Below are 24,036 nucleotides of genomic sequence, written 5' to 3'. Positions count from 1 at the left end.
TAAAAACAATGTAGAGGAGTTAAGCATGTCATCAAGGAAAAAGTGTGGAAATAATCAGGCGCAGTAAAATTAAGAGCATCAATAATTCCAAATCGCTCTTATGAATAATAATGAGACTCTGGACTCTATCTCAAGTTCTTTAATATAGGAATTATTATTTGTACTGGGTAATGAAACATTCAAGAAAAGGTAAAGCTATACTATACTATTTCTCCAAAGCTCTACATTAGCATAATACATGCCAAAATTTCCCAGGCAATGGAATAAATTACTAAGTCCTTATTCTATGTCAACACCAAATGATTTTCCATAAAGGGTTATAAACACATCCTTGATTTAACTGAGCCCCATCCCAGACACCAACCTGCATGGCACTGGAGTGCTACAGTGATGTATCCCCAAGGGACTCTGGGGGACACTAAGTATCAAAGTATTAACCTCTTGGAGGTCACAAAGTGAGTGGACAAGATCAAAATGCCTGTATTTTGTTTGGCAGAAGTGGTAGGCTTGGGAATTCAGAGTCATACAAAATATCAAAGGCTAGTTTAACAACCGCTGGGCCTCATCTGCATAAGTAAGAAAAAGATTCAGTCAACATAGCAATATTCCTTTTAAATGCTTAATATTCTATAACTAGTGGTTAGGGCAAGTAGAAGAACTAGAAAAATGGAGAACTGGTAAAGTAGAGAAAAACAAACATGTGGGAATAATGATTACAAATAATTACCTGTAAATATCACTACAAATAAATACCTAAGAGGTAAGCTCATTTGGTTGTGGTTTTCAGAATATAGTGTAGAAAAGCACAACAGAATGTGATACTTGGCTATCTAGACCCAAAGGAAAAAAAAATTTCTAGAGGCACACACATAAAACAAAAAAATCTGTGCATGACAAAGCAGAGCTCTCCCACTTCTGCCTCCACCCTCAAATACCCATAAATCAATATCAATCTAGGTGATTTCTCACGTACCTTCTCTCCTTTCCTTAAGTCCCAGATGAAAACATGTTCACAGGCTGGTACTGCCACATAGCGTCCTTTTTCACCACGAAGTGTCACAAAGACAATATTACCCTTCTGGCTGCCAATAAGGCCAAAGACTGCACTGGCAACATAGCGTAGGTACTGCCTGGTGAGACCCATGTTCTAACATCTGATATCACAAGTGAGGCAGCTGCACCTGCAAACAAAGAAAACTGAGTTCTTTGGGTACCTTGGTTCTGCTAGGCTGGCAAACACCAACTGTGTATCATGCGGTTAAAAGTACATGACCTGTGTGGTTGCTTAACCTTCATTTACTCTGAATATATTACTGACATAAAATACCCACACATCTCCATTTATTATTCACCGCTGACTCAACATGTAATCTCTCACTCCTCAAGTTTTGGATTGGTCACACTGTCATGGCCACCTCACAAATTCTGACATTTGGTCTCATTTGGCAACTCAACAATTTGCTTCTGCCCATTCAACTACCATAAAAGTTTTTACACGGAGACGGATAGCCTAAGACTGAAAATATTTATTGGTGAGCATTTATTGTAAACCTACTAATAATGAGACAGGCACTGATCTAGACGCTAGAGATATGGTGTTGAGCAAAACAAAAACCCTGATCTTGTGGCACTTACCTTCGAGCACAGTGGCTCTCAAACTCCAGAATGTATCTAAATCACCCAAGGGATTATGAAAACAAATTGCTGGGAACCACCTACACCGCACATCCCCAGGGCCTATTTCTGCTTCAGTAGGTCTGGGGTGGGACCCAAGATTTTTCATTTCTAACAAGTTCTCAAGTGATGCTGCTGCTGCGGTTCCCTGCTTTGAAAACTACTGTAACTAATATGTGGTCTGTCCTGGATTTCCAAAGCAGGGCAGCCACCTGCCCTTGGCACACAAAAACTACCACTACAACTTGGCACACTATTTTTCAAAGTTGCCATAGTTCCTGTGTAACCGAGCAGGACACTACAGGGCCTTCCCAAGTCAGACACCACCGCCGCCCCCCACCCCTCGCCCCACCTGCCTCCCATTAGTAGAAAACCTTTAGCCTCCTAAGCCTTCCCCGAGTTCCAAAGAGCAAATGTAATCAGAGAAGTGAGAAAATGCAGAAACAAAGGAATCAAGCAAGACAAAATAAAAATAGTTTTAGCCATTAAACAAAATCAAGGATCTTTAGGTTCCTCCTCAAGGGCTATGGAGATAATATTCTGAACCATATCCTTGAGCTGTTTTGCAGATACTGAAGCCCCAACCAGGTGGGAGAAGTTACCTGAATGCTGACCACCAGCACGTAGACTCCAGGCCAGTTGGAACTAGAAGGTTGATGGTGCTGACTCCCAATTACCTCACCACCAACCAATCAGAAGAATGCCCAACAGCTGATCACATGCCCCACCCCCTCTCCCTCACCTTGACTTTAAAAACCTTTCCCTGAAAGCCAGTGTTGGGAAGGGGTGTCTTCTGAGAATCAGCTTCCCCTTCTCCTGAGGGCCCTGCAATAAATGTTGCAGTTTCCTTCACCACAACCTGGTGTCAGTAGACTGGTTTGACTGCCCACAGGCGGGTGGACCCAGCTTTGGTTTTAACAACTGCAATAAATCAAATTCACTGAAAACACTTGATTACCATAAGAGACAACTGGTGAAGGAGATAAATTAAGCTTGTCTGCTCTTAATATGGATATGTGAAAGGTATTCCCTCAAACACCGGTGCAACTTAAAAAACACAAGAATACTAAACAGAAGTTACCGCCTTCTTCTGGAGCTGTTTTTGTTTGTTGTTGGTGGTGGTTCAGTTAGTTTGGTTTAACACTACAGGGTCTCTTTCTATTACAACCTGATGTTTTAGTCTACTTTAACAGGAAAATATTCAATGCCGGTACTAATACTTTCTTTTAATGACCACTTACAGGCCTCATTTTTCTTCTCCTAGGAACCAACATAAAGCCAGTTAAAAATGAAGGGAAGATAATATTAACATGGCAAAAACGCTCTTAACCTGGGCCATTTGATCAATTCTTTACCAATTCATCTTACTCCTCTGGCCCCAGCTCCTTAACTGTAATTGCTGTTCATGGTAGTCTTCCACCATCTACCATAGTATTTTCCTTGGAGACTTCATACAGCATGCCTAGGCCCAGGGGCCCACCACATCCCTATTTCCAGTCCGGCCCACATACCTGAATACTAATTATATAGCTCCAAGAGCTTATTAGACATCCCTATCCGAACACCTTGCACTATCACATTTAACGTGTATAAAACCAAACCTACCTTGCTTCCTGAACCCTACTCATTTTTTTCTGACTCTAAAACACACAGCTCTCCAAGCCATTCAGGCTCAAAACCTTGTAGTAACCTTTGGCTCGTTAATATTATTTAAACAGCCAATACTGAAAGAGTGCTTTTACTATATGGTAACTGATACATTAAAATGTAAATAACTGAGTAAACACATGCAGTTAATTTCATATTTATTAACTGGATTAATCATAATTAATTAATTAAGTGGGTTAATACATGTAAAGTGCTTAAAAGGATCCTTCACAGTTACCTTGCAAGATAGGTACTATTCTTATCCCTATTTTACAGACAAGGAAACTAGACACAGAGACGTGAAATAGCTAGTTCAAAGTCATTCAGCTGGTTTTAAGTGCCAAAGCGAGATTACAAACCAAACTCCAAAATTTCTTCTTTTAACCACTAGTTCTCTTTGCCTCCGTCCTCTCTTTTGTCAGAAACTTCTACCTGTTTCTCTGAAGGAGGATCCTCTTCTCTCTTTCCACTATTTCTGTTCCAGCTCTTTATCACTGGGTTCCTGCACTATGCAGCACCTCCACCTCCATGTTTTTCATTCTTTTCTTTTAAGTCATTAATACTACCTGACTAATCTTTTCAAACGCACTAATTCTACACCAAAACCCTTTAAAGAGCTAAACAGTGTGCAGTTCGCAAGAACTCAACCTATCTATTCCTCTTCAGTTCTCCCATAAACTTTTGTTAGGCTAGCTGGTTTCCCTCCTTGTCCTGTCACCTGCCTTCTTCAAACTGTTCCTCCCCCTTAGAATAACATGCATTCGCCCGTCTACCTAAGTGTTACCCTCTGAGGCCCACTTCCTTTGGGGCTAGTCCAATTCTCGAAGCCTTTTCCATTACCTCAAAACTTCAACGATCTTCCAGACATCTTGGTACTGGTCACTTGTGTCTCACATGCATGTGTGTATATGACGCTTTTCGGAGAGAGCTCACGACCTAACCTTCCTCTATGCCCCTACCATCCCTGCTTCTTAACCCACAGCCCCCGAAAATATGCTTCTATGATGCGCTGAAAGGCTGGACCGCCGGAACAGACCTGTCAGATGTCCCTAAACCAATTCTTCAGTCAGGAGAGGGTGAAGTGGGGGTTCCGCACACCCACCACGCTGCCAGACCATCCTCAGGAGAGCCCTGCAGGCGCCGGGTGAAGGAGCTCAACACCGCACACGCCAGCTTCGGGTGTCCGCGTCCGGCTTCCCGGGGACGCCGGTGGGGCTCCCGCAGTGGCCCAGGTGCCCCTCCACCCTCGAGACTGGCCCCAAATCCCCCTACCTCGCCCGCTGCTAGCACCAGGAAGGCCTCAGCCAGGACCAAACAAACCCCAGGAGCGGAGTAAAAGCGCTCGTCAGCCGCGTACCTACGTTGCCTACCTTGGCCTCCACGAGGATCCGGGCTGATTGGACCCGCCCTTCGAACCCACCCCTTCCGGGTCCGCTCAAGGAGCCTCTTCCGCCCGACGCTCCCTTTGCCTTCTGGGGGAAATGACGTAGGAGCTGGGCTCTGATTGGTGAGCGCCGGCCGGGAGCGGAAGGCGGTGTTTCGCCTGCCCGGGCTCCTGCAGCTGGTCTTTCCAGCAACCTGGGGCTTTGGCTGCATTACCGCCGAGCTCCTGGCAGGGCTTGTCCGGGGATGCCGCTCGGCCGCTTTCCACGAGGAACTTAACCCGCCGTGCCTACCTCCCGGATGGGACCGCCGGAATGCTGTGAGAGGCGGGACGCAGGCCGGGAAGGAAGGCGGGGCGGAGCGGGCCGGGGGCGCGGCGGAAGGCGCACTGGACTCGGCCAGGGCTGGGGGTGCGGGCATAGAGGGCTGGTTTTGTCAGTTCTCCGCAAAAATGAGCCTGGCGCTCCCCCCCTCCGCTGTTGGTCTGGTTCCTCTCGCCCGAGGCGCTGTCGGGGAGAAGTTACCCACCAGAAGATAGAGGATAGGCAGACCCTGGCACAAGGGACAGTGGTGCTCTAGCCCCTGGGGAGGCGCGCGCCCTGGGGTGCAGGAGTCGAGTTTGTGTGGTCGCTTGTGTGGACTGGGCGTTTCACGGACCGAGAGCTGCTCGAATCAGGGCTGGGTAGGCGCTGAGCCCAGGATGCTGAGTTGTCTGGATCTCCGCAGTCCCTGGAGTGACATTGGTCTGGCTTTCGGTTTCCGCTTCTTGGTCGCCAGAGGGGGAAGTGACCAGGGCTGACTCCTCCTTGCTTGGTAATTGAGGCTTTAGGTGCTCGGTCACCAAGTGGGAATTAGCTTTTCTTTCTTGCAGTTTTGTACGATTTTATTCTTGGGCTCCATAAAAGTGTTTAGAAAGGAGTTCTGATGTCTGTAGCTGTGGAAGATTAAAGCTAACATATAGGTATATAAAAGAAATAAGCCTGTGCCTTCAAGATAGCTGCAGCCAGCTTAGAAAATAGACTTTTGTCTATATTACCTGATTTTCTTCAGGCGTTTCTTGAGTTTTTAAGACATGTTCACCTAGTCTGCCATATTCAAGAAAATGATAAGGGTAGAGAATGGATATGATCAGGTTGTAAATAGATGTAACAGTGTAGGTGTTGGAAACAAGCCTACGGTGGGTTGGATGAATGACAAGGGAGGAAATTGTGGCAACAGACTTACTTCAGTTAAGTTTGATGGGGAAGGGAGCATTTAGGTGAGCGTGTATGGCTAATATACGAAAAAATGTGTATATATATGAGGAAAAAACGTGCTTTAATACATAGTCTAGATTCCATCTCGATGACACCCCTTGTATTATCTAATTCTAAGAAAGTTATTTCACAGCTGTATAAACTGTAGATAACTTCTGTCAATACTAAGTCATTTTATCTGTAGACCTGAAGATTCTACATGTCTTTTAGAGGTTGAGTGGAAGTTTTGCCTCACGTACATTCATTTCAGTATTCCTGATCTATTAATGAGCCCAATTTTGGGACTCCCTTTATCAACCATCTGGCTGGTTCCTTTGCGAGTTAAATAAAATCTTTTTTTTTTTTTTTTTTGCGGTACGCGGGCTTCTCACTGTTGTGGTCTCTCCCGTTGCGGAGCGCAGGCATGTGGGATCTTCCCGGACCGGGGCACGAACCCGTGTCCCCTGCATCGGCAGGCAGGTTCTCAACCACTGCGCCACCAGGGAAGCCCTAATTAAATAAAATCTTGCACCATGTTTATTTTTGTATTAGAATGAGTCATGATTTTATCTTTAAAAATTAATTTAACATTATTAAATATTATGGGAAAGGACAATCACAAATGGAAAAAATAATTTTGTTTTATTTATTATTATTATGTTTTGGCCGCATCGCGCAGCTTACCGGATCTTAGTTCCCTGACCAGGGATCGAACCTGCTCTCTCTCCAGTCCTAACCACTGAACCGCCAGGGAATTCCCAGAAAAAATAATTTTAATGAAAGTTGTTGTAAGCAACTTCGATTGAGTGCTAAGATAATGCATCTTATAACTTCCCAATGCACTACTTCAAGAGCATAACCTTAGTTTCTTAAGTTTCAGAATTGCTCAATATTAATTTTATAATTGAAACGTAGTAAAGTTCTTTTTTTTCCGATTTAAAACTTTAACAATAAGTTGTGCCAGTAGAAGCATTTCAAAGGCAATGATATATTAATAAATAATAGTTAAATTGAGTTCCTGAGGAAGAACCTACCACGTGACAGTCTGTCAGAGCGTAAATAACAACACGGCGTTACTGCAAAACTAGAGAAACACTGACAGTCACGACACAGCACAGCAGACCCAGAACCTGCCACTCACACACATGTAAACCAGGACACAGGAATCATCTTCAGTTTAGACGTCGATAGACGAAACATAGTAAAGTTCTTTAATATGAAGGTGGTACTACTAACTCACCATTAGAGAGAGCATGTGTTTGGCTGGTTTTGAATGATGGTGTTAAATTTGACCTGGGTTATTGACACAACTTAGAAATCTTTTTGTTATACTGTATTTATTGTTGACATATTTGACTGCTTCCATTTGTTTTTCCATCTAAGTAACTTTCTAAAAAGAAAAAGTCATTCTTTCTATTTGCATAGAATGATTCTTAAATATAATAGATTTGGTGTTGGGATAGGGGTATTGTGCAGAAATATCTAAGAACCTTGAAATTTAAAATATTGAAATACAAAGACATAAAGACATAAAGAATGGTAAACCTATAATTTATACAAAAACAGTGAAATAGAGCTGGTAATGAATGGAGGTCAAAAGCATGGACCAGCTCTCTTTGTACTTCTATCCAGGCCTATCTAATCAATGTAAGCATTTTGAAGAATAAGAAAACAGATTTAAAGTTCTTTTCTCTTTTAAATGATATCATTTTCTCTTTATTCAGATAAAAAATCAGATTTTTTTGAGACAGTGATCCAAGATGTTCTGCCTGATTCTGTCCTGTCTTGAACAATAAAAGTCTAATCCCTCTAACCAATCCAATTAATCATATAAAGCACTATTTGGAGGACTTCTTAAACTAAAAGATAACAAGATTTTGAGAAAAAAAAAGATGAGCTACAGTGTAATAAGAACTGTTATATACTCATTACTAATTTGAATTGTAAAAGATACATAGTGGGTTCTCTTTATCCTCATCTAGGGAGGTACTGAAGATAACCCTTAAGATAGTATGGCTAAGGAAATAGACCTGATTCTGCAATCTTCTGTTTGTTACATGTAAACTTTGAGATCCTGGGACGTAAATGTCTTGCTTCAGGAGCGTTTTTACTAAGGTTTTGTGTTTGCTTATGAACCTGTTCAAAATACAGAACTGATCAATTGATTTTCGGTGGAAAGTCCTGCTCCTCTTTAATGTTATCCAAAATTCTGGCTAAAGCTGTAGATTATTGTAGCCTTCCCCTCCTCCTTTCCTTACCTGTGCACTCTGTATTCTATCACTGGGATTCCTAATTTGAGTTTGGGAAACCCCTCAGATTTTTTTCCAGACCTGTGCTTGTATGAGCTCATGTAGTCACAATTTGGGTGATGAAAGGGTTTTTATATTTCATGTAATTCTCCAAGCGGTCTGTGACTCCAAGAATGTTAAGAACCACTGTTCCTTAAGGATCAGGGATCAGATTTTCCTGCCTAGCTTGGCTTTGCTGCTCCATTTGCTTTATTGCCAAGGTGTGTGTGTGTTTGGGGTAGGGGGAGATTTAAATCTCTTTTTGATGAGAAAAATACATTTCTGTTTAGAGATAGAGCTGAAAATAATTCATTGTTAAATGCCATGACACCTTCATATAATGCCATTAAATTTTGCTGTACAGTAAGAGCTCTGAACATTACCTATTACCCATTTAACACTCAGTATCTTGTGTGTCACAATGACTTTTAAGATCTTGGAAGAAGATCTAACAAACTATACTGACAAGGTGTGGTTGGACATATAGGAGAACCACCAGAGTGTACTGTCGGAGAAGATAATAGAGTTTCAGGGAGGGAATAGTCAATAGTGGATTCAGCTAAAATTTGATTAGCTCTTGGACTTGACATTTGGAGAATTATTGTTGACCTTGAAAAAGCAGTTTTAGTATTGTTATAGAGGTGGAAGCAGAACTGCAGTGGATTGAATAAATGGAGGAAAAGGAAGTAGAGCTCAAAACAGATTACTCTTAAAGTTAAATGGTGAAAAGAGGAGTTTGTTGGTATTCTGAAGAAATGGGGTAGGGAAAAAATTTGAGAGTAAGAGACTCAGGGGAAGGAGAGATCAGGTGTAGTGAAGGGATACTTGATGTTATTACATTCTCTTAGAGGAAAGCTAGTCAGGTGCAGTAAAATGCTTAAATGAAGGTGATTTGGCAGGCTTAAAAGTGTGGAATATACCTGAAAATCACTTGGAAGTTGAAAAGAGTGAGTGAAGATAGAGACATTTTGAGTTGGAGAGAAGTTAAGATAATTTGAACAATGACTTCTCTTTTCTCAGGGAATCAGGAAAGGAGGAAGGCAATGTGATATGATGTAATGGAAATGGCACGGTTTTTAGTGCCAGCTGGTCTTTGATTTGGATCTCAAGGTACCACTTATTAGTTCTGTTACCTTGAGCTGGTAATTGAACCTCTGGGTCTTGGTGCCCTCACTGTAAAATAAGTGTTCTGATACCTACTTTGCAGGATTATTTTAAGGATTAGAAAGCATATTTGTAACATATCTAATACCCTGTGGTTCACTGTGACTTCCACAGTTGGCCTTCTTTTGTTCCTTTAGTGTCTTAGGCTCTTTCCTGCCTTAAGGCGCCCAGATGTACCCTTTCCGCAGCCTGTAAAACTCTTCTACTTTGGGTCTCAACTCTATCTGGAAGAGACATTCTCTGCCTCTTCAATTTAAATAGCTCCCCCCTTCTTTGTTGTAGGACACTTATCACAGATTTTAACTATGTATGTATTTCTATGATTATATCTTTGTGTGATTTTTGTGGGGCTATCTCTTCCATTAGACAGAGACCCAGCATTTAACAGTGCTTGAGTGAATGAATGCCTGGGACATAATAGGCAAATAAGCATTTATTACCTCACAGTTTTTATGGGTCGGGAATTCAAAAGTTGCTTAGTCTTGTGGTTCTAGCTCAGGGTTTTATGAGGTTGTGGTCAAGATGTCAGCTGGGGCTGGAGGATCCAAGGTGATTCATTCCCATGTCTGGCAATTCATGCTGGTTGTTGGCAGGAACTCTCAGTTTCTCCTGATAGGGGCTTTTCCATGAGCTGCATGAGTGTCCCCATGTCACGAGAGCTCACTTCCCCAGAACAAGCAGTCCAAGAGAGCATGCCAGAAGCCATAATATCTTTTATGATCCATCCGTGGAAGTCACACACTGTCATTTCTGCAATATCCAGTTGGGTACACTGGCCAGCCTTATTCATTATTGGAGGCATCTACACAAGGGCATTAATATCAGGAGGCAGGTATCATTGAAGGACATCTTGGAGGCTGTCTATCACAGATGCTGTGTGGAATAGCATAGAGTCATCCAAGAATGACTCAAAACAATTTTCTGTTAGTGTTGATGGAGGGCCAAGCTAACATAGGAAACCATGTATTTGTTTTGACAGCAGAGAGGATAACTTCTGATTTGTTTTTTTCCCCCTACTGGCACAGGAGCAGATCAGAGAAAACAGATGTAGGCTTGATCTAGGTGTTAGGCATTAACAAGTCATTACAAGGGCAGACATTGAGATAAAGGGTGTATCTTAATTCACCAATTTGTTTTTGGTTTATCTGATGCTCGTTAGAGAGTCTTTGACAGTGAGTGTTTTGGTCTTTGCCACACATGAAAACATCTCTTTATCTCAACAGTGGTGCAGGTGACTTTCACATTGGCTCTGAGAAAGTTATAACTTTTATTGTGCCTTGCTCGGTGCCAGGTACTCTGCTATGCAGTTTTATTTTAAAGATTCTTTTGATATGGACCATTTTTTAAAAGTCTTTATTGAATTTGTTACAGTGTTGCTTCTGTTTTATGTTTTTTTGATTTTTTGGTGGAGAGGCATGTGAGATCTTAACTCCCCAACCAGGGATCAAACCTGCACCCCCTACATTGGAAGGCAGAGTCTTAACCACTGGACCTCCAGGGAAGTCCCTGCTGTACAATTTTAATACAGATTATATCATTTAATTCTCACAATAACCATAGTAGTACATTACTCCTATTTTAGAAATAAGAAAATTCTGGTTTAGAGTCAAGGATAATATGACTATTAGGTGGTAGGTCCTCAACCCAAACTCAGGCCTTCTGATAACAGAGCCCAAGCTTTTACCATTCTGCTTCTGCCTCAAAGTGTAATTGCATATGGAAATATTTACCTTAAAATACTAAAGAAACGATTCAAAATTGTACATACCTTATGATTTTACCTATCACAGAAAAAGGTAGGCACTACATTTGGGTATCTTTCAAATGTTCTATAAGTGAGTATTACTTAGAATTGGAAAGAAAAGTTATTTTAAAGAAGTGATTTTGTCCTGTAATTTGACATTCAAGTTTGCAGAATGAAAACTGTTTGTTTTTAATGGACTTTTTAATATTATGGTTAAGAAATTTCAGCATGAGTTGTCACCAAAAACCTGTGGATAATTTTTTGAAATTATGAATTTCTGCAGGGTGTCATTCCATTGAGCTCAAGGCGGTTCAACCATAGACAGTGAGTGTGGCCTTCACTTGTACTCTGTTCAGCTTGTCCAGTTCCAGGCTGAATACTTGTGAACAGATCAACAGGACTTGTGGTTGCCTCTAGTTTCAAAGGCCAATTGGATGGACTAAACACCAACTTCTAGATAAAATTAGTTTCTTTATTTCAAAATAATATCAAAGGAGTACTTAGTAACAAATAAGAATAATCCTCTGATACAATTTTATCCTGGTATGAACTACAGGCCTTTCTGAAATTGTTATATAAATGAGCACATTTCCTACCACACAGTGTTGGTGCAGGAATTAGAATATTGTGTCAAATCCATGGTTCATTCCAATTAGTATCCCATGTCTTTCAGCAAGAAACAGCAGGAAATTAGGTATAGAAGGGCATGCTTTTTCTTCTTGACTCTTAACAAACATTAGGATCATACAAAAAAGCTTCTCAGGAAGTTCACATATCAGCTGTCATTCCCTAATTATCTCTCTGCTCTCACGTATGTTCATTGTTACCAGCGATCTCCAATTTACCAAACCGACTAATTGGTTCTTAGTCCTTACTCAGCCTTTCAGTAGCATTTAACCCTAGATGATCGCTCTTGAGCTTTCTTTCTAAAATTACTTTCTTCACTTGGCTTTTAGGGTACCACACTTTCCAGATCTTCCTTCCATTCTTATCAATGCTTTTCTCTCTCTCTTTTTTTTTTTTTTTTAAACTTTTCCTCTTTCCAGCCTCTAAATTTGGCCTTAGGACTGAATCCTTGGATCTGTTCTCTATTTGCATTTTCTCTCTTGGTGGTCTTAAATACCATCCATATGCTGAGACTTCCAAATTTATATCTTTAGCCTGACCTCTCCTCTGGGCTCTACCCTCATGTAGCCAGCCAATTGCATGTTTGATATACATACTTGGGCATATAACGGGCATCTCAAACTAACACATGCAAAAACATAAGGAAAAAAATACCTTGATTATTACTCCACCTGCAACCTACTCCAGTCTTTTCCTTCTCTATAAGTAGCATTACCATCTATTTAATTGCTCAAGCAGGAAATCTAGGAGTAACCTTTGATTCTGTTCTTTTCCCTCACCCCCTCAGGTGCATTTAGAAAGTCTTGTTGACCCTACCTTCAAAATTCATTCCAATTCTAACCATTCCTCACCACCTTCATCACTATCACCTAGATTACTCCAGTCGTTTTCTACTGGTCTCTGCGTTTACTCTTGCCCCCACTCAGTTTCACTGTAGCTAGAGTAATCTTTTCAAATATTTATATTACGTCATTATCCTTATAGGGACCCTCTAATAGCTTACCCTCATTTACATTAAGATCTAAACTTCTTATCATGGCTTACAAACTAGATCATCTGGCCTTTCCTTAGCTCACCAACCTCATCACCTGCTACTCATTACCTAGCTCACTGTACTCTAGCCAAACCAGCCTCTACGCTCTTCTGGAATAGACCAAGCTCCTCCCTGCCCTTTTGGACTTGTACTTGCCATTCCTTCTGCCTGACGCACCCTCCAGAGCTTCACATGGCTTGCTCTCTCACTTTATTTAGCTCTCTGCTCAGATATAACCTTTTTCTTATAATACTCACTGCCTCCAGTCGTTCTATTAGATACCTGCTTGCTTGTTTGTTTATCGTTTTTCATTTGCTTTCAAGGAAGCATCAGCTCTCTAAGGGTAGGGACTTGCTCTGTCTTATTCACTGTGTCCCCAGTAACTAGACCAATACCTGACACATAATAAATAGCTGCTTATAAAGATTTATTGAATGAACGAATCTACCATTGTACTGAAATAGCTATCTGGCTTATTGCCAAATGAAGTATCATGTTAAATTTCCCATGAGTTTCTGTGGTACTTGACACTACGTGTCTTCCTATCACCCTTCTCTTCTAATTTCTACATTTCTGTACAACCAACCTTATACCACATCGGTGTCTCATATACTATATTCTATAAATTGTCAAATCCTGTTAATTTTTCCTTTGTATATTGCCTCACAAATCTATGCCTTCTTCTCCATCTGTTTCTCTACATAGTTCAGACCTTTATCTCTTACTACCTGATTGCAGTAACCTCCCTGCTTCTCATCCTCCGTATTAGACTGAACTTTTTAAGTTGTACATATTATTTATCTTTGTATCTCTTGCAGCACCTGACACTCCCCCTACGCCGTCAATAGCACACACTCAATAAGTGTTGAATGAATAGTCCTGTGTTTCTGGAAAGTAGAATTGATGGGCCATGTGATTATTTAAATGACTGTAATTCTTTGAAAATAATTTGTGTTTATTTTTTTTAACATCTTTATTTGAGTATAAGTATTTTAGTGTGTTAGTTTCTCCTTTACAACAAAGTGAATCAGTTATACATATACATATGTTTCCATATCTCTTCCCTCTTGCGTCACCCTCCCTCCCACCCTCCCTATTCCACCCCTCTAGGTGGTCACAAAGAAAGGGGTGATCTCCCTGTGCTATGCAGCAGCTTCCCACTAGCTATCTAATTTACCTTTGGTAGTGTGTATATGTCCCTGCCACTCTCTCACTTCATCACAGCCCACCCTTCCCCCTCCCCATATCCTCAAGTCCATGCTCTAGTAGGTCTGTGTTTTATTCCCGTCCTACCACTAATCTCTTCATGACATTTTTTTTTCTTAGATTCCATATATATGTGTTAGCATACGGTATTTGTATTTCTCTGACTTACTTCACTCTGTATGACAGACTCCAGGTCCATCCACCTGACTACAAATAACTCAGTTTCATTTCCTTATATGGCTGAGTAATATTCCATTGTATATATGTGCCACATCTTCTTTATCCATTCATCTGTTGATGGACACTTAGCTTGCTTCCATGTCCTGGCTATCATAAATAGAGCTGCAGTAAACATTTTGGTACATGACTCTTTTTGAATTATCCTTTTCTCAGGGTATATGCCCAGTAGTGGGATTGTGGGGTCGTATGGTAGTTCTATTTGTAGTTTTTTTTAAGGAGCCTCCATACTGTTCTCCATAGTGACTGTATCAATTTACATTCCCACCAGCAGTGCAATAGGGTTCCCTTTTCTCCACACCCTCTCCAGCATTTATTGTTTCTAGAGTTTTTGATGATGGCCAATCTGACCAGTGTGAGATGATATCTCACTGTAGTTTTGATTTGCATTTCCCTAATGATTAATGATGTTGAGCATTCTTTCATGTGTTTGTTGGCAATCTGTATATCTTCTTTGGAGAAATGTCTATTTAGTTCTTCTGCCCATATTTGGATTGAGTTTTTTATGGTTTTGTTATTGAGCTGCATGAGTTGCTTATAAATTTTGGATATTAATCCTTTGTCAGTTGCTTCATTTGCAACTATTGTCTCCCATTCTGAGGGTTGTCTTTTTGTCTTCTTTATGATATCCTTTGCTGTGCAAAAGCTTTTAAATTTCATTAGATCCCATTTGTTTATTTTTGTTTTTATTTCCATTTCTCTAGGAGATGGGTCAAAAAGGATCTTGCTGTGATTTATGTCATAGAGTGTTCTGCCTATGTTTTCCTCTAAGAGTTTGATAATGTCTGGCCTTACATTTAGGTCTTTAACCCATTTTGAGTTTATTTTTGTGTGTGGTGTTAGGGAGTGTTCTAATTTCATACTTTTACAGGTAGCTGTCCAGTTTTCCCAGCACCACTTATTGAAGAGGCTGTCTCTTCTCCACTGTATATCTTTCCCTCCTTTATCAAAGATAAGGTGACCATATGTGCATGAGTTTATCTCTGGGCTTTCTATCTTGTTATGTTGATCTATATTTCTGTTTTTGTGCCAGTACCATACTGTCTTGATTACTGTAGCTTTGTAGTATATAGTCTGAAGTCACGGAGCCTGATTCCTCCAGCTCCGTTTTTCGTTCTCAAGATTGTTTTGGCTATTCGGGGTCTTTTGTGTTTCCATACAAACTGTGAAATTTTTTGTTCTAGTTCTGTAAAAAATGCCAGTGGTAGTTTGATAGGGATTGCATTGAATCTGTAGATTGCTTTGGGTAGTAGAGTCATTTTCACAATGTTGATTCTTCCAATCCAAGAACATGGTATATTTCTCCACCTATTTGTATCATCTTTAATTTCTTTCATCAGTATCTTATAGTTTTTTGCATACAAGTCTTTTGTCTCCTTAGGTAGGTTTATTCCTAGATATTTTATTCTTTCTGTTGCAATGGTAAATGGGAGTGTTTTCTTAATTTCACTCTCAGATTTTTCATCATTACTGTACAAGAATGCCAGAGATTTCTGTGCATTAATTTTGTATCCTGCTACTTTACCAAATTCATTGATTAGCTCTAGTAGTTTTCTGGTAGCATCCTTAGGATTCTCTATGTATAGTATCATGTCACCTGCAAACAGTGACAGCTTTACTTCTTCTTTTCCTATTTGGATTCCTTTTATTTCTTTATTTTCTCTGATTGCTGTGGCTAGAACTTCCAAAACTATGTTGAATAAGAGTGGTGAGACTGGGCAACCTTGTCTTGTTCCTGATGTTAGATGAAGTGGTTTCAGTTTTTCACCATTGAGAACAATGCTGGCTGTGGGTTTGTCATATATGGCCTTTATTATGTTGAGGAAAGTTCCCTGTATGCCTACTTTCTACAGGGTTTTTATCATAAATGGGTGTTGAATTGTGTCAAAAGCTTTCTCTGCATCTATTGAGATGATCATATGGTTTTTCTCCTTCAGTTTGTTGATATGGTGTATCACGTTGATTGATTTGCATATATTGAAGAATCCTTGCATCCCTGAGATAAATCCCACTTGATCATGGTATATGATCCTTTTAATGTGCTGTTGGATTCTGTTTGCTAGTATTTTGTTGAGGATTTTTGCATCTATGTTCATCAGTGATATTGATCGACCTGTAGTTTTCTTTCTTAGTGACATCTTTGTCAGGTTTTGGTATCAGGGTTATGGTGGCCTAGTAGAATGAGTTTGGGAGTGTTCCTCCCTCTGCTATCTTTTGGAAGAGTTTGAGAAGGATAGGTGTTAGCTCTTCTCTAAATGTTTGACAGAATTTGCCTGTGAAGCCATCTGGTCCTGGGCTTTTGTTTGTTGGAAGATTTTGAATCACAGTTTCAATTTCAGTGCTTGTGATTGGTCTGTTCATATTTTGTATTTCTTCCTGGTTCAGTCTCGGCAGGTTGTGCATTTCCAAGAATTTGTCCATTTCTTCCAGGTTGTCCATTTTATTGGAATAGAGTTGCTGGTAGTAATCTCTCATGATCTTTTGTATTTCTGCAGTGTCAGTTGTTATTTCTCCTTTTTCATTTCTAATTCTATTGATTTGAGTCTTCTCGCTTTTTATCTTGATGAGTCTGGCTAATGGTTTATCAATTTTGTTTATCTTCTCAAAGACCCAGCTTTTAGTTTTATTGATTTTTGCTATTGTTTCCTTCATTTCTTTTTCATTTATTTCTGATCTGATCTTTATGATTTCTTCTGCTAAATTTGGGTTTTTTTGTTCTTCTTTCTCTAATTGCTTTAGGCAAAGTTAGGTTGTTTATTCGAGATGTTTTCTGTTTCTTAAGGTATGATTGTATTGCTATAAACTTCCCTCTTAGAACTGCTTTTGCTGTATCCCATAGGTTTTGGGTCATCGTGTCTCCATTGTCATTTGTTTCTCAGTATTTTTTGATTTCCTCTTTGATTTGTTCAGTGATCACTTTGTTATTAAGTAATGTATTGTTTAGCCTCCATGGGTTTGTATTTTTTACAGATCTTTTGCTGTAATTGATATCTAGTCTCGTAGCTTTGTGGTCGGAAAAGATACTTGATACGATTTCAATTTTCTTAAATTTGCCAAGGCTAGATTTGTGACCCAAGATATGATCTCTCCTGGAGAATGTTCCATGAGCACTTGAGAAAAATGTGTATTCTGTTGTTTTTGGATAGAATGTCCTATAAATATCAAGTAAGTCCATCTTGTGTAATGTATCATTTAAAGCTTGTGTTTCCTTATTTATTTTCATTTTGGATGATCTGTCCATTGGTGAAAGTGGGGTGTTAAAGTCCCCTACTATGATTGTGTTACTGTCGATTTCCCCTTTTATGTCTGTTAGTATTTGCCTTATATATTGAGGTGCTCCTATGTTGGGTGCATAAATATTTACAATTGTTATATCTTCTTCATGGATGGATCCCTTGATCATTATGTAGTGTCCTTCTTTGTCTCTTGTAATAGTTTTTATTTTAAAGTCTATTTTGTCTGATATGAGAATTGCTACTCCAGCTTTCTTCTGATTGCCATTTGCATGGAATATCTTTTTCCATCCCCTCACTTTCAGTCTGTAAGTGTCCCTAAGTCTGAAGTGGGTCTCTTGTAGACAGCATATATATGGGTCTTGTTTTTGTATCCATTCAGCCAGTCTGTGTCTTTTGGTGGGAGCATTTAATCCATTTACATTTAAGGTAATTATCGATATGTATGTTCCTATTACCATTTACTTAACTGTTTTGGGTTGTTCTTGTAGGTCTTTTCCTTCTCTTGTGTTTCTTGCCTAGAGAAGTTCCTTTAGCATTTGTTGTAAAGCTGGTTTGGTGGTGCTGAATTCTCTCAGCTTTTGCTTGTCTGTAAAGGTTTTAATTTCTCCATCAAATCTGAATGAGATCCTTGCTGGGTAGAGTAATCTTGGTTGTTGGTTTTTCTCCTTCATCACTTTAAATATGTCCTGCCACTCCCTTCTGGCTTGTAGAGTTTCTCCTGAAAGATCAGATGTTAACCTTATGGGGATTCACTTGTGTGTTATTTGTTGTTTTTCCCTTGCTGCTTTTGATATGTTTTCTTTGTATTTAATTTTTGACAGTTTGATTATTATGTGTCTTGGCGTGTTTATCCTTGGGTTTATCCTGTATGGGACTCCCTGTGCTTCCTGCACTTGATTTACTATTTCCTTTCCTATATTAGGGAAGTTTTCAACTATAATCTCTTCAAATATTTTCTCAGTCCCTTTTTCTCTTCTTCTTCTGGGACCCCTATAATTCGAATGTTGGTACGTTTAATGTTGTCCCAGAGGTCTCTGAGACTGTCCTCAGTTCTTTCCATTCTTTTTTCTTTCTTCTGCTCTGCAGTAGTTATTTCCACTATTTTATCTTCCAGGTCACTTATCTGTCCTTCTGCCTCAGTTATTCTGCTATTGATCCCATCTAGAGTATTTTTCATTTCATTTATTGTGTTGCTCATTGTTGCTTGCTTCCTCTTTATTTCTTCTAGGTCCTTGTTAACTGTTTCTTGCAATTTGTCTATTTTATTTCCAAGATTTTGAAACATCTTTACTGTCATTATTCTGAATTCTTTTTCAGGTAGATTGCCTATTACCTCTTCATTTGTTAGGTCTGGTGTGTTTTTATCTTGCTCCTTCATCTGCTGTGTGTTTTTCTGTCTTCTCATTTTGCTTATCTTACTGTGTTTGGGGTCTCCTTTTTGCAGGCTGCATGTTTGTAGTTCCCACTGTTTTTGGTGACTGTCCCCAGTGGCTGAGGTTGGTTCAGTGGGTTGAGTAGGTATCCTGGTTGAGGGGACTAGTGCCTCTGTTCTGGAGGATGAGGCTGGATCTTGTCTTTCTGGTGTGCAGGTCCACATCTGGTGGTGTGTTTGGGGATGTTGGTAGCCTTATTATGATTTTAGGCAGCCTCTCTGCTAATGGATGGGTCTGGAGACCTGTATTGCTCTTTGTTGAGCATAGGGTGTCCAGCACTGTTTGTTGCTGGTCCTTGAGTGAAGCTGGGTCTTGGTGTCGAGATGGAGATCTTTGGGAGATTTTCGCCGTTTGATATTGCGTGTAGCTGAGAGGTGTGTTGTGGACCAGTGTCCTGAGGTTGGTTGTCCCCCTCAGAGACACAGCCTTGACACCTGGCTGGAGCGCCAAGAGCCTTAATCCACACAGCTCAAAATAAAAGGGAGAAAAAAATATAAGGGAAAGAAAGGAACGAAGGAGGGAGGGAGGGAAGGAAGGGAGAAAGGAAGGAAGGAAGAAAGGAAGGAAGGAGGGAAGTAGGGAAGAAAGGAAGAAAGAAAGGGAGAAGACAAAATAAAGTAGGATAAAATATAGTTATTAAAATAAAAAAATATTAAGACAAAAAATTTCTATTAAAAAAAAACCCCCCAAAAATGGGTTGGTCTAACCCTAGGACAAATGGTGAAAGCAAAGCTATACAGACAAAATCTCACACAGCAGCACACACATACACACTCACAAAAAGAAAAAAGGGGAAAATAATAATATATCTTGCTCCCAAAGTCCACCTCCTCAACTTGGGATATTTCGCTGTCTATTCAGGTTTTCCACAGATGCAGGGCACTTCAAGTTGACTGTGGAGCTTTAATCCGCTGCTTTTGAGGCTGCTGGGAGAGACCTCCCCCTCTCCTCTTTGTTCGCACAGCTCCTGGGGTTCAGCTTTGGCCTTGGCCCTGCCTCCGCGTGTAGGTCGTCCGAGGGCATCTGCCCTTCGCTCAGACAGGACGGGGTTAAAGGAGCAGCTGATTCGGGGGCTCTGGCACAGGCCGGGGAGAGGGAGGGGCACGGATGCGGGGCGAGCCTGCGACTGCAGAGGCCGGCGTGACGCTGCACCTGCCTGAGGCGCATCATGCGTTTTCCCTGGGAAGCTGTCCCTGGATCACGGGGCCCTGGCGGTGGCGGGCTGCACGGGCTCCCAGGAGGGCAGGTGTGGAGAGTGACCTGTGTTCGCACACAGACCTCTTGGTGGCGGCAGCAGCAACCCTAGGGTCCCACACCCGTCTCTGTTGTCCGTGCCGACAGCCGCGGCTCGTGCCTGTTTCTGGAGCTCTTTTACGCAGTGCCCTTAATCCCCTCTCCTCGCGCCCCAGGAAGCAAAGCGGCAAGAAAAAGTCTCTTGTCTCTTCGGTAGCTCCGCACCCGTTTCTGGAGCTCCTTTAAGTGGCGCGCTTAAACCCCTCTCTTCGCGAACCAGGAGGCAAAGAGGGAAGAAAAGGTCTCTTGCCTCTTCGGCAGCTCCAGACTTCAACTGGACTCCCTCCCGGCTAGCTGTGGTGCACTAACCCCTTCAGGCTGTTTTCACTCTGCCAACTCCAGACCTTTCCCTGGGATCCGACTGAAGCTCCAATAATTTGTGTTTAAATAATCCCTCTTTCTTCCTGGTTTAAAAAAGCCATAGCAATTCATTGCTGTACGTTTGATTTTTTAATGGACTGTTTAAGTGACTATAATCACACAATGTACTATTGGAGCATTTCACAGCAGAGTTTTGTTTTTTACTCTAATAGAAGTAAAGTAATAATACCTGTGTTTCTCTATTAAAATGATTCTTTTCTCTTAAGCTAAAGTCTACAGTGAATATTGAATTGCTGAGGAATTTGGGAAAAGACAAGCTGAAGTTCCCATTCCATGGATCCCTTGGGTGCACCTTCCCAATTTGTGGATGTGGATACACTACCAAGCTGGGGCAATTCTTGTGAAGAACAATTAACTACTTCTGATACTGCAGCTGAAACATATCAGGAAGAGACTATTAGATCACCTTTTCTTTACAATAAGGATATCAATGGAAAAGTGGTTCTCTGGTAATTCCTTGGTTAAATCATATCATGATATAATAATACTTTCTCATAATTTATTCTAATTTCTTTTTTTGATAATTTTTTCTAAACTCTTTGTGAACCCTTGCATTATTGAAATATTACTTTGCATACACATTTACAGTTTTATTGAGACAAAATTAACATACAATAAACTGCATATATTTAAAGTGTGCAGTTTGGTAAATTTTGACATGTATACACCCATGAACCCATCACCAGAATCAAGATAGTGAATATAATTATCACCCCAGAAGTTTTTTTGTGTCCCTTGGTAATCCCTCTCTCCTGCCCCTCCCTGCCTCAACATCCCCAAGCGATCATTCATCTTTCTGTCACTATAGATTAGTATGCATTTTCTAGAGTATATAAATGGGATTGTGTACTCTTTTTTTAGTCTGGCCTCTTTCATTCAGCACAATTATTTGAAAGTTCCTCTGTGTTGTTGCATGCAGTAGTAGTAGTACCTTTCTGTTTTTTAAAAAAGCTTTAGAGATGTAATTCATATACCATACAAATGCACTAGTTTAAATTGTACAAGTCAGTGGTTTTTAGTATATTCACAAAATTGTGCAACCGTCACCAGAGTCAATTTTAGAACATTTTCATCACCCCAAAGTCCTGTTCCCATTAGCTGTCACTCCCCATCTCACACACATCTCTTACATGAGAAGCAAAGGAATGACATGATGGTTTTGTGGGTTTCAGGGTTATAGCAATTGCGTTCAAGGTCTATCTGAGATGCCATATTAGCTTTTCTGAATCAGGAACAACTTTTTACTATTACTTAAGCTTGTGAACTGGTAAAACCAATGTTGTGAAGGAAGTGAAGATAGAATGTTTTGAAACAATTAGAAACTAGCTTTCTTACCTGTCTCCTCTTCCCCACACTTGCTCTTATTTATTTATTTTCCTCAGGAAAGGAGATGTGGCATTACTGAACTGTACAGCTATTGTGAATACCAGCAATGAAAGTCTTACTGATAAGAATCCTGTGTCAGAAAGTATCTTCATGCTTGCAGGGCCTGATTTGAAGGAGGACCTCCTGAAACTTAGAGGTGAGTGAATTTTCTTAGGTATGTTAGTGCTTAGGAAACATTTACTTTGATGTTTGAAGAAGTATGTTTTATGTGTAAGTGAGAAACTACGTAGATGTAGCTCTTTTGTTGTTGTTCAAACTAAATAAATACAGCCTTTGAAAAACCTATAATGTGTTAGAAGCTGAGTGCTGAGACTTTACTTGGTAAAACCCGTCTGTCGTGTTCCTGAATTTTAAAATGACAGTCATCATAGCCAGTTAGCTTTTTGGTAACATTTTCTTGGCTGTATAATGTCTTGCACTGATAAGCCTTATAAAACAACTATTCTTTGTCTAAACTGAAAATTTTTTATTGAGTTTTGATATTGACAGAATTTTTTTATATACCTCCTGGACATAGAGTGTCACACTTCTGAAATGAAATTGACTTACTGGTAAAAACCAAGTGCATTCCGGGTTAATTGTGTACTTTCCTTTTTTTTTTAAACCAGAACATTCTTCTTCTGGGAATATTTCTTTGGAATTGGAGACAGGAGGAGTCCTGTTTGTTCAGAATCTTGTTTACCTTATTTGCATTTATTTTCTTAAATTACTAACCTCGCAACTTTTTGTTATTATTATTTGTGTGCAAAGGGAATATTTTGAAATTCAATTATCCCATTTTATAAAAAATATTTTTGAAATACAGCAATTTTTCTTAAAATGTAAACAGCAGGGGCTTCCCTGGTGGCGCAGTGGTTGAGAGTCCGCCTGCCAATGCAGGGGACACAGGTTTGTGCCCTGGTCCGGGAAGATCCCACATGCTGCAGAGTAGCTGGGCCCATGAGCCACGGCCGCTGAGCCTGTGCGTCCGGAGCCTGTGCTCTGCAACGGGAGAGGCCACAACAGTGAGAGGCCCACGTACCAAAAAAAAAAAAAAAAAAAAAAAAAAAAAATGTAAACAGCAAATCCCACCTGTATAAAAAAATCTTCATTTCTTAGACTTCTACAAACAATTGGTTTCTAACATAATAAAGATATTAGAATTTGAACGGGATCATGTATAATGCTGACCATGAAAGAAGAGATAAAGAGAGAAGAATTGTATTATCTGATCAAGAAACTGAACTTTGTGAGGGTAGATGTGGGAAAAAGCCCTCAGTTTAACTAAAAACATGATGCCATGAAGAATATGTAGAAATTATAATATGTATTAGAGATAATACTGAGAAGTTCTTTGATATAAGTAACAGAGAAACTGGTCTGGGAAAATTGCTAATGAGTGTGCACGCTCACTTACACCTTAGAGCTGGACTTATGAATTAAAAAAATATAAAATTTAAGTATACAAAATAAAAACTCAATTTTTAGCAGCATATGTTTGGAAGGTTTCCAAGCTGGGGTTCAAATTATAACTCTGTCCTTTACTAACTGTGTTACTTAGGACCAGTTACTTCACCTCTGAGCCTGAGTTTCCTTATCTCTAAAATGGGGATGATAATAGTCTCTACCTCAGTTCCTGACACATAACAAGAGCTCAATGAGTATTTGAGGATGGAAAAAATTAATTTCATGAAGAATAAATAAATAATGGACATTAAGTGCTAAGCACATCCTCAGTGTTCAGTGTTATTGCTGGTGCTAGATACACTCCTCAGTTGTATTGCTTAATGAACCAGTGCCAACCTGAAGAGAGATTATTAAGGATGCACTGAAGGGCTGAGTACTTAATTCTGTCCTCTTTTTACATGCTTAATAACAACTTAGTAAATGATTACAAAGTGTAACTTACCAAATTTGTAGATGATAAGAAGCTGGGAGGATTTACAGGAGACATTGGATGATAGACTAAAGATTTTTAAATATCTGAACAGACTGGAAGTATGAGCCAAAGAAATGAAAAAAATCAACAGGGATGAATATAAAAGTCTTGCAGTAAGTTGAAAACATTAATTACCCAAGTTCAGGATGGG

At 40.1% G+C, this 24,036-nt stretch overlaps 2 protein-coding genes across 9 annotated transcripts in view; one reads left to right on the top strand and one right to left on the bottom strand.

The window, feature by feature from the left end:
• WDR3 (WD repeat domain 3) overlaps positions 1-5,310 on the bottom strand; it is a 51,164-nt gene extending 45,854 nt beyond the window's left edge. Inside the window, exons 1-2 of one of the 6 annotated variants that reach the window (XM_067034091.1) lie at positions 4,679-5,310; positions 974-1,181 (exon numbers count right to left, since the gene is read on the bottom strand). In XM_067034091.1, the coding sequence (XP_066890192.1) occupies positions 974-1,144 (171 nt within the window). In that variant the 5' untranslated portion in view covers positions 1,145-1,181; positions 4,679-5,310. Of the gene's footprint in view, positions 1-973; positions 1,182-4,357 lie in introns of all 6 variants that reach the window. The other 5 variants (XM_059043593.2, XM_067034098.1, XM_067034085.1 and 2 more) reach the window with 5 other exon arrangements.
• Positions 4,441-24,036, top strand: part of GDAP2 (ganglioside induced differentiation associated protein 2) — an 84,760-nt gene continuing 65,164 nt past the window's right edge. The window contains exons 1-3 of one of the 3 annotated variants that reach the window (XM_059043623.2): positions 4,441-5,023; positions 20,788-21,030; positions 21,964-22,103. In XM_059043623.2, coding sequence (XP_058899606.1) covers positions 20,855-21,030; positions 21,964-22,103 — 316 coding nt within the window. In that variant the 5' untranslated portion in view covers positions 4,441-5,023; positions 20,788-20,854. The remainder of the gene's footprint in view (positions 5,024-20,787; positions 21,031-21,963; positions 22,104-24,036) is intronic. The other 2 variants (XR_010840699.1, XR_010840696.1) reach the window with 2 other exon arrangements.

Source organism: Kogia breviceps, chromosome 1, assembly GCF_026419965.1.
Source record: "Kogia breviceps isolate mKogBre1 chromosome 1, mKogBre1 haplotype 1, whole genome shotgun sequence".
NCBI classification, from domain to species: Eukaryota; Metazoa; Chordata; class Mammalia; order Artiodactyla; family Physeteridae; genus Kogia; species Kogia breviceps.
The sequence above is the reverse complement of the archived record's forward strand: the minus strand, read 5'-3'. Positions and strand labels throughout refer to the sequence as shown.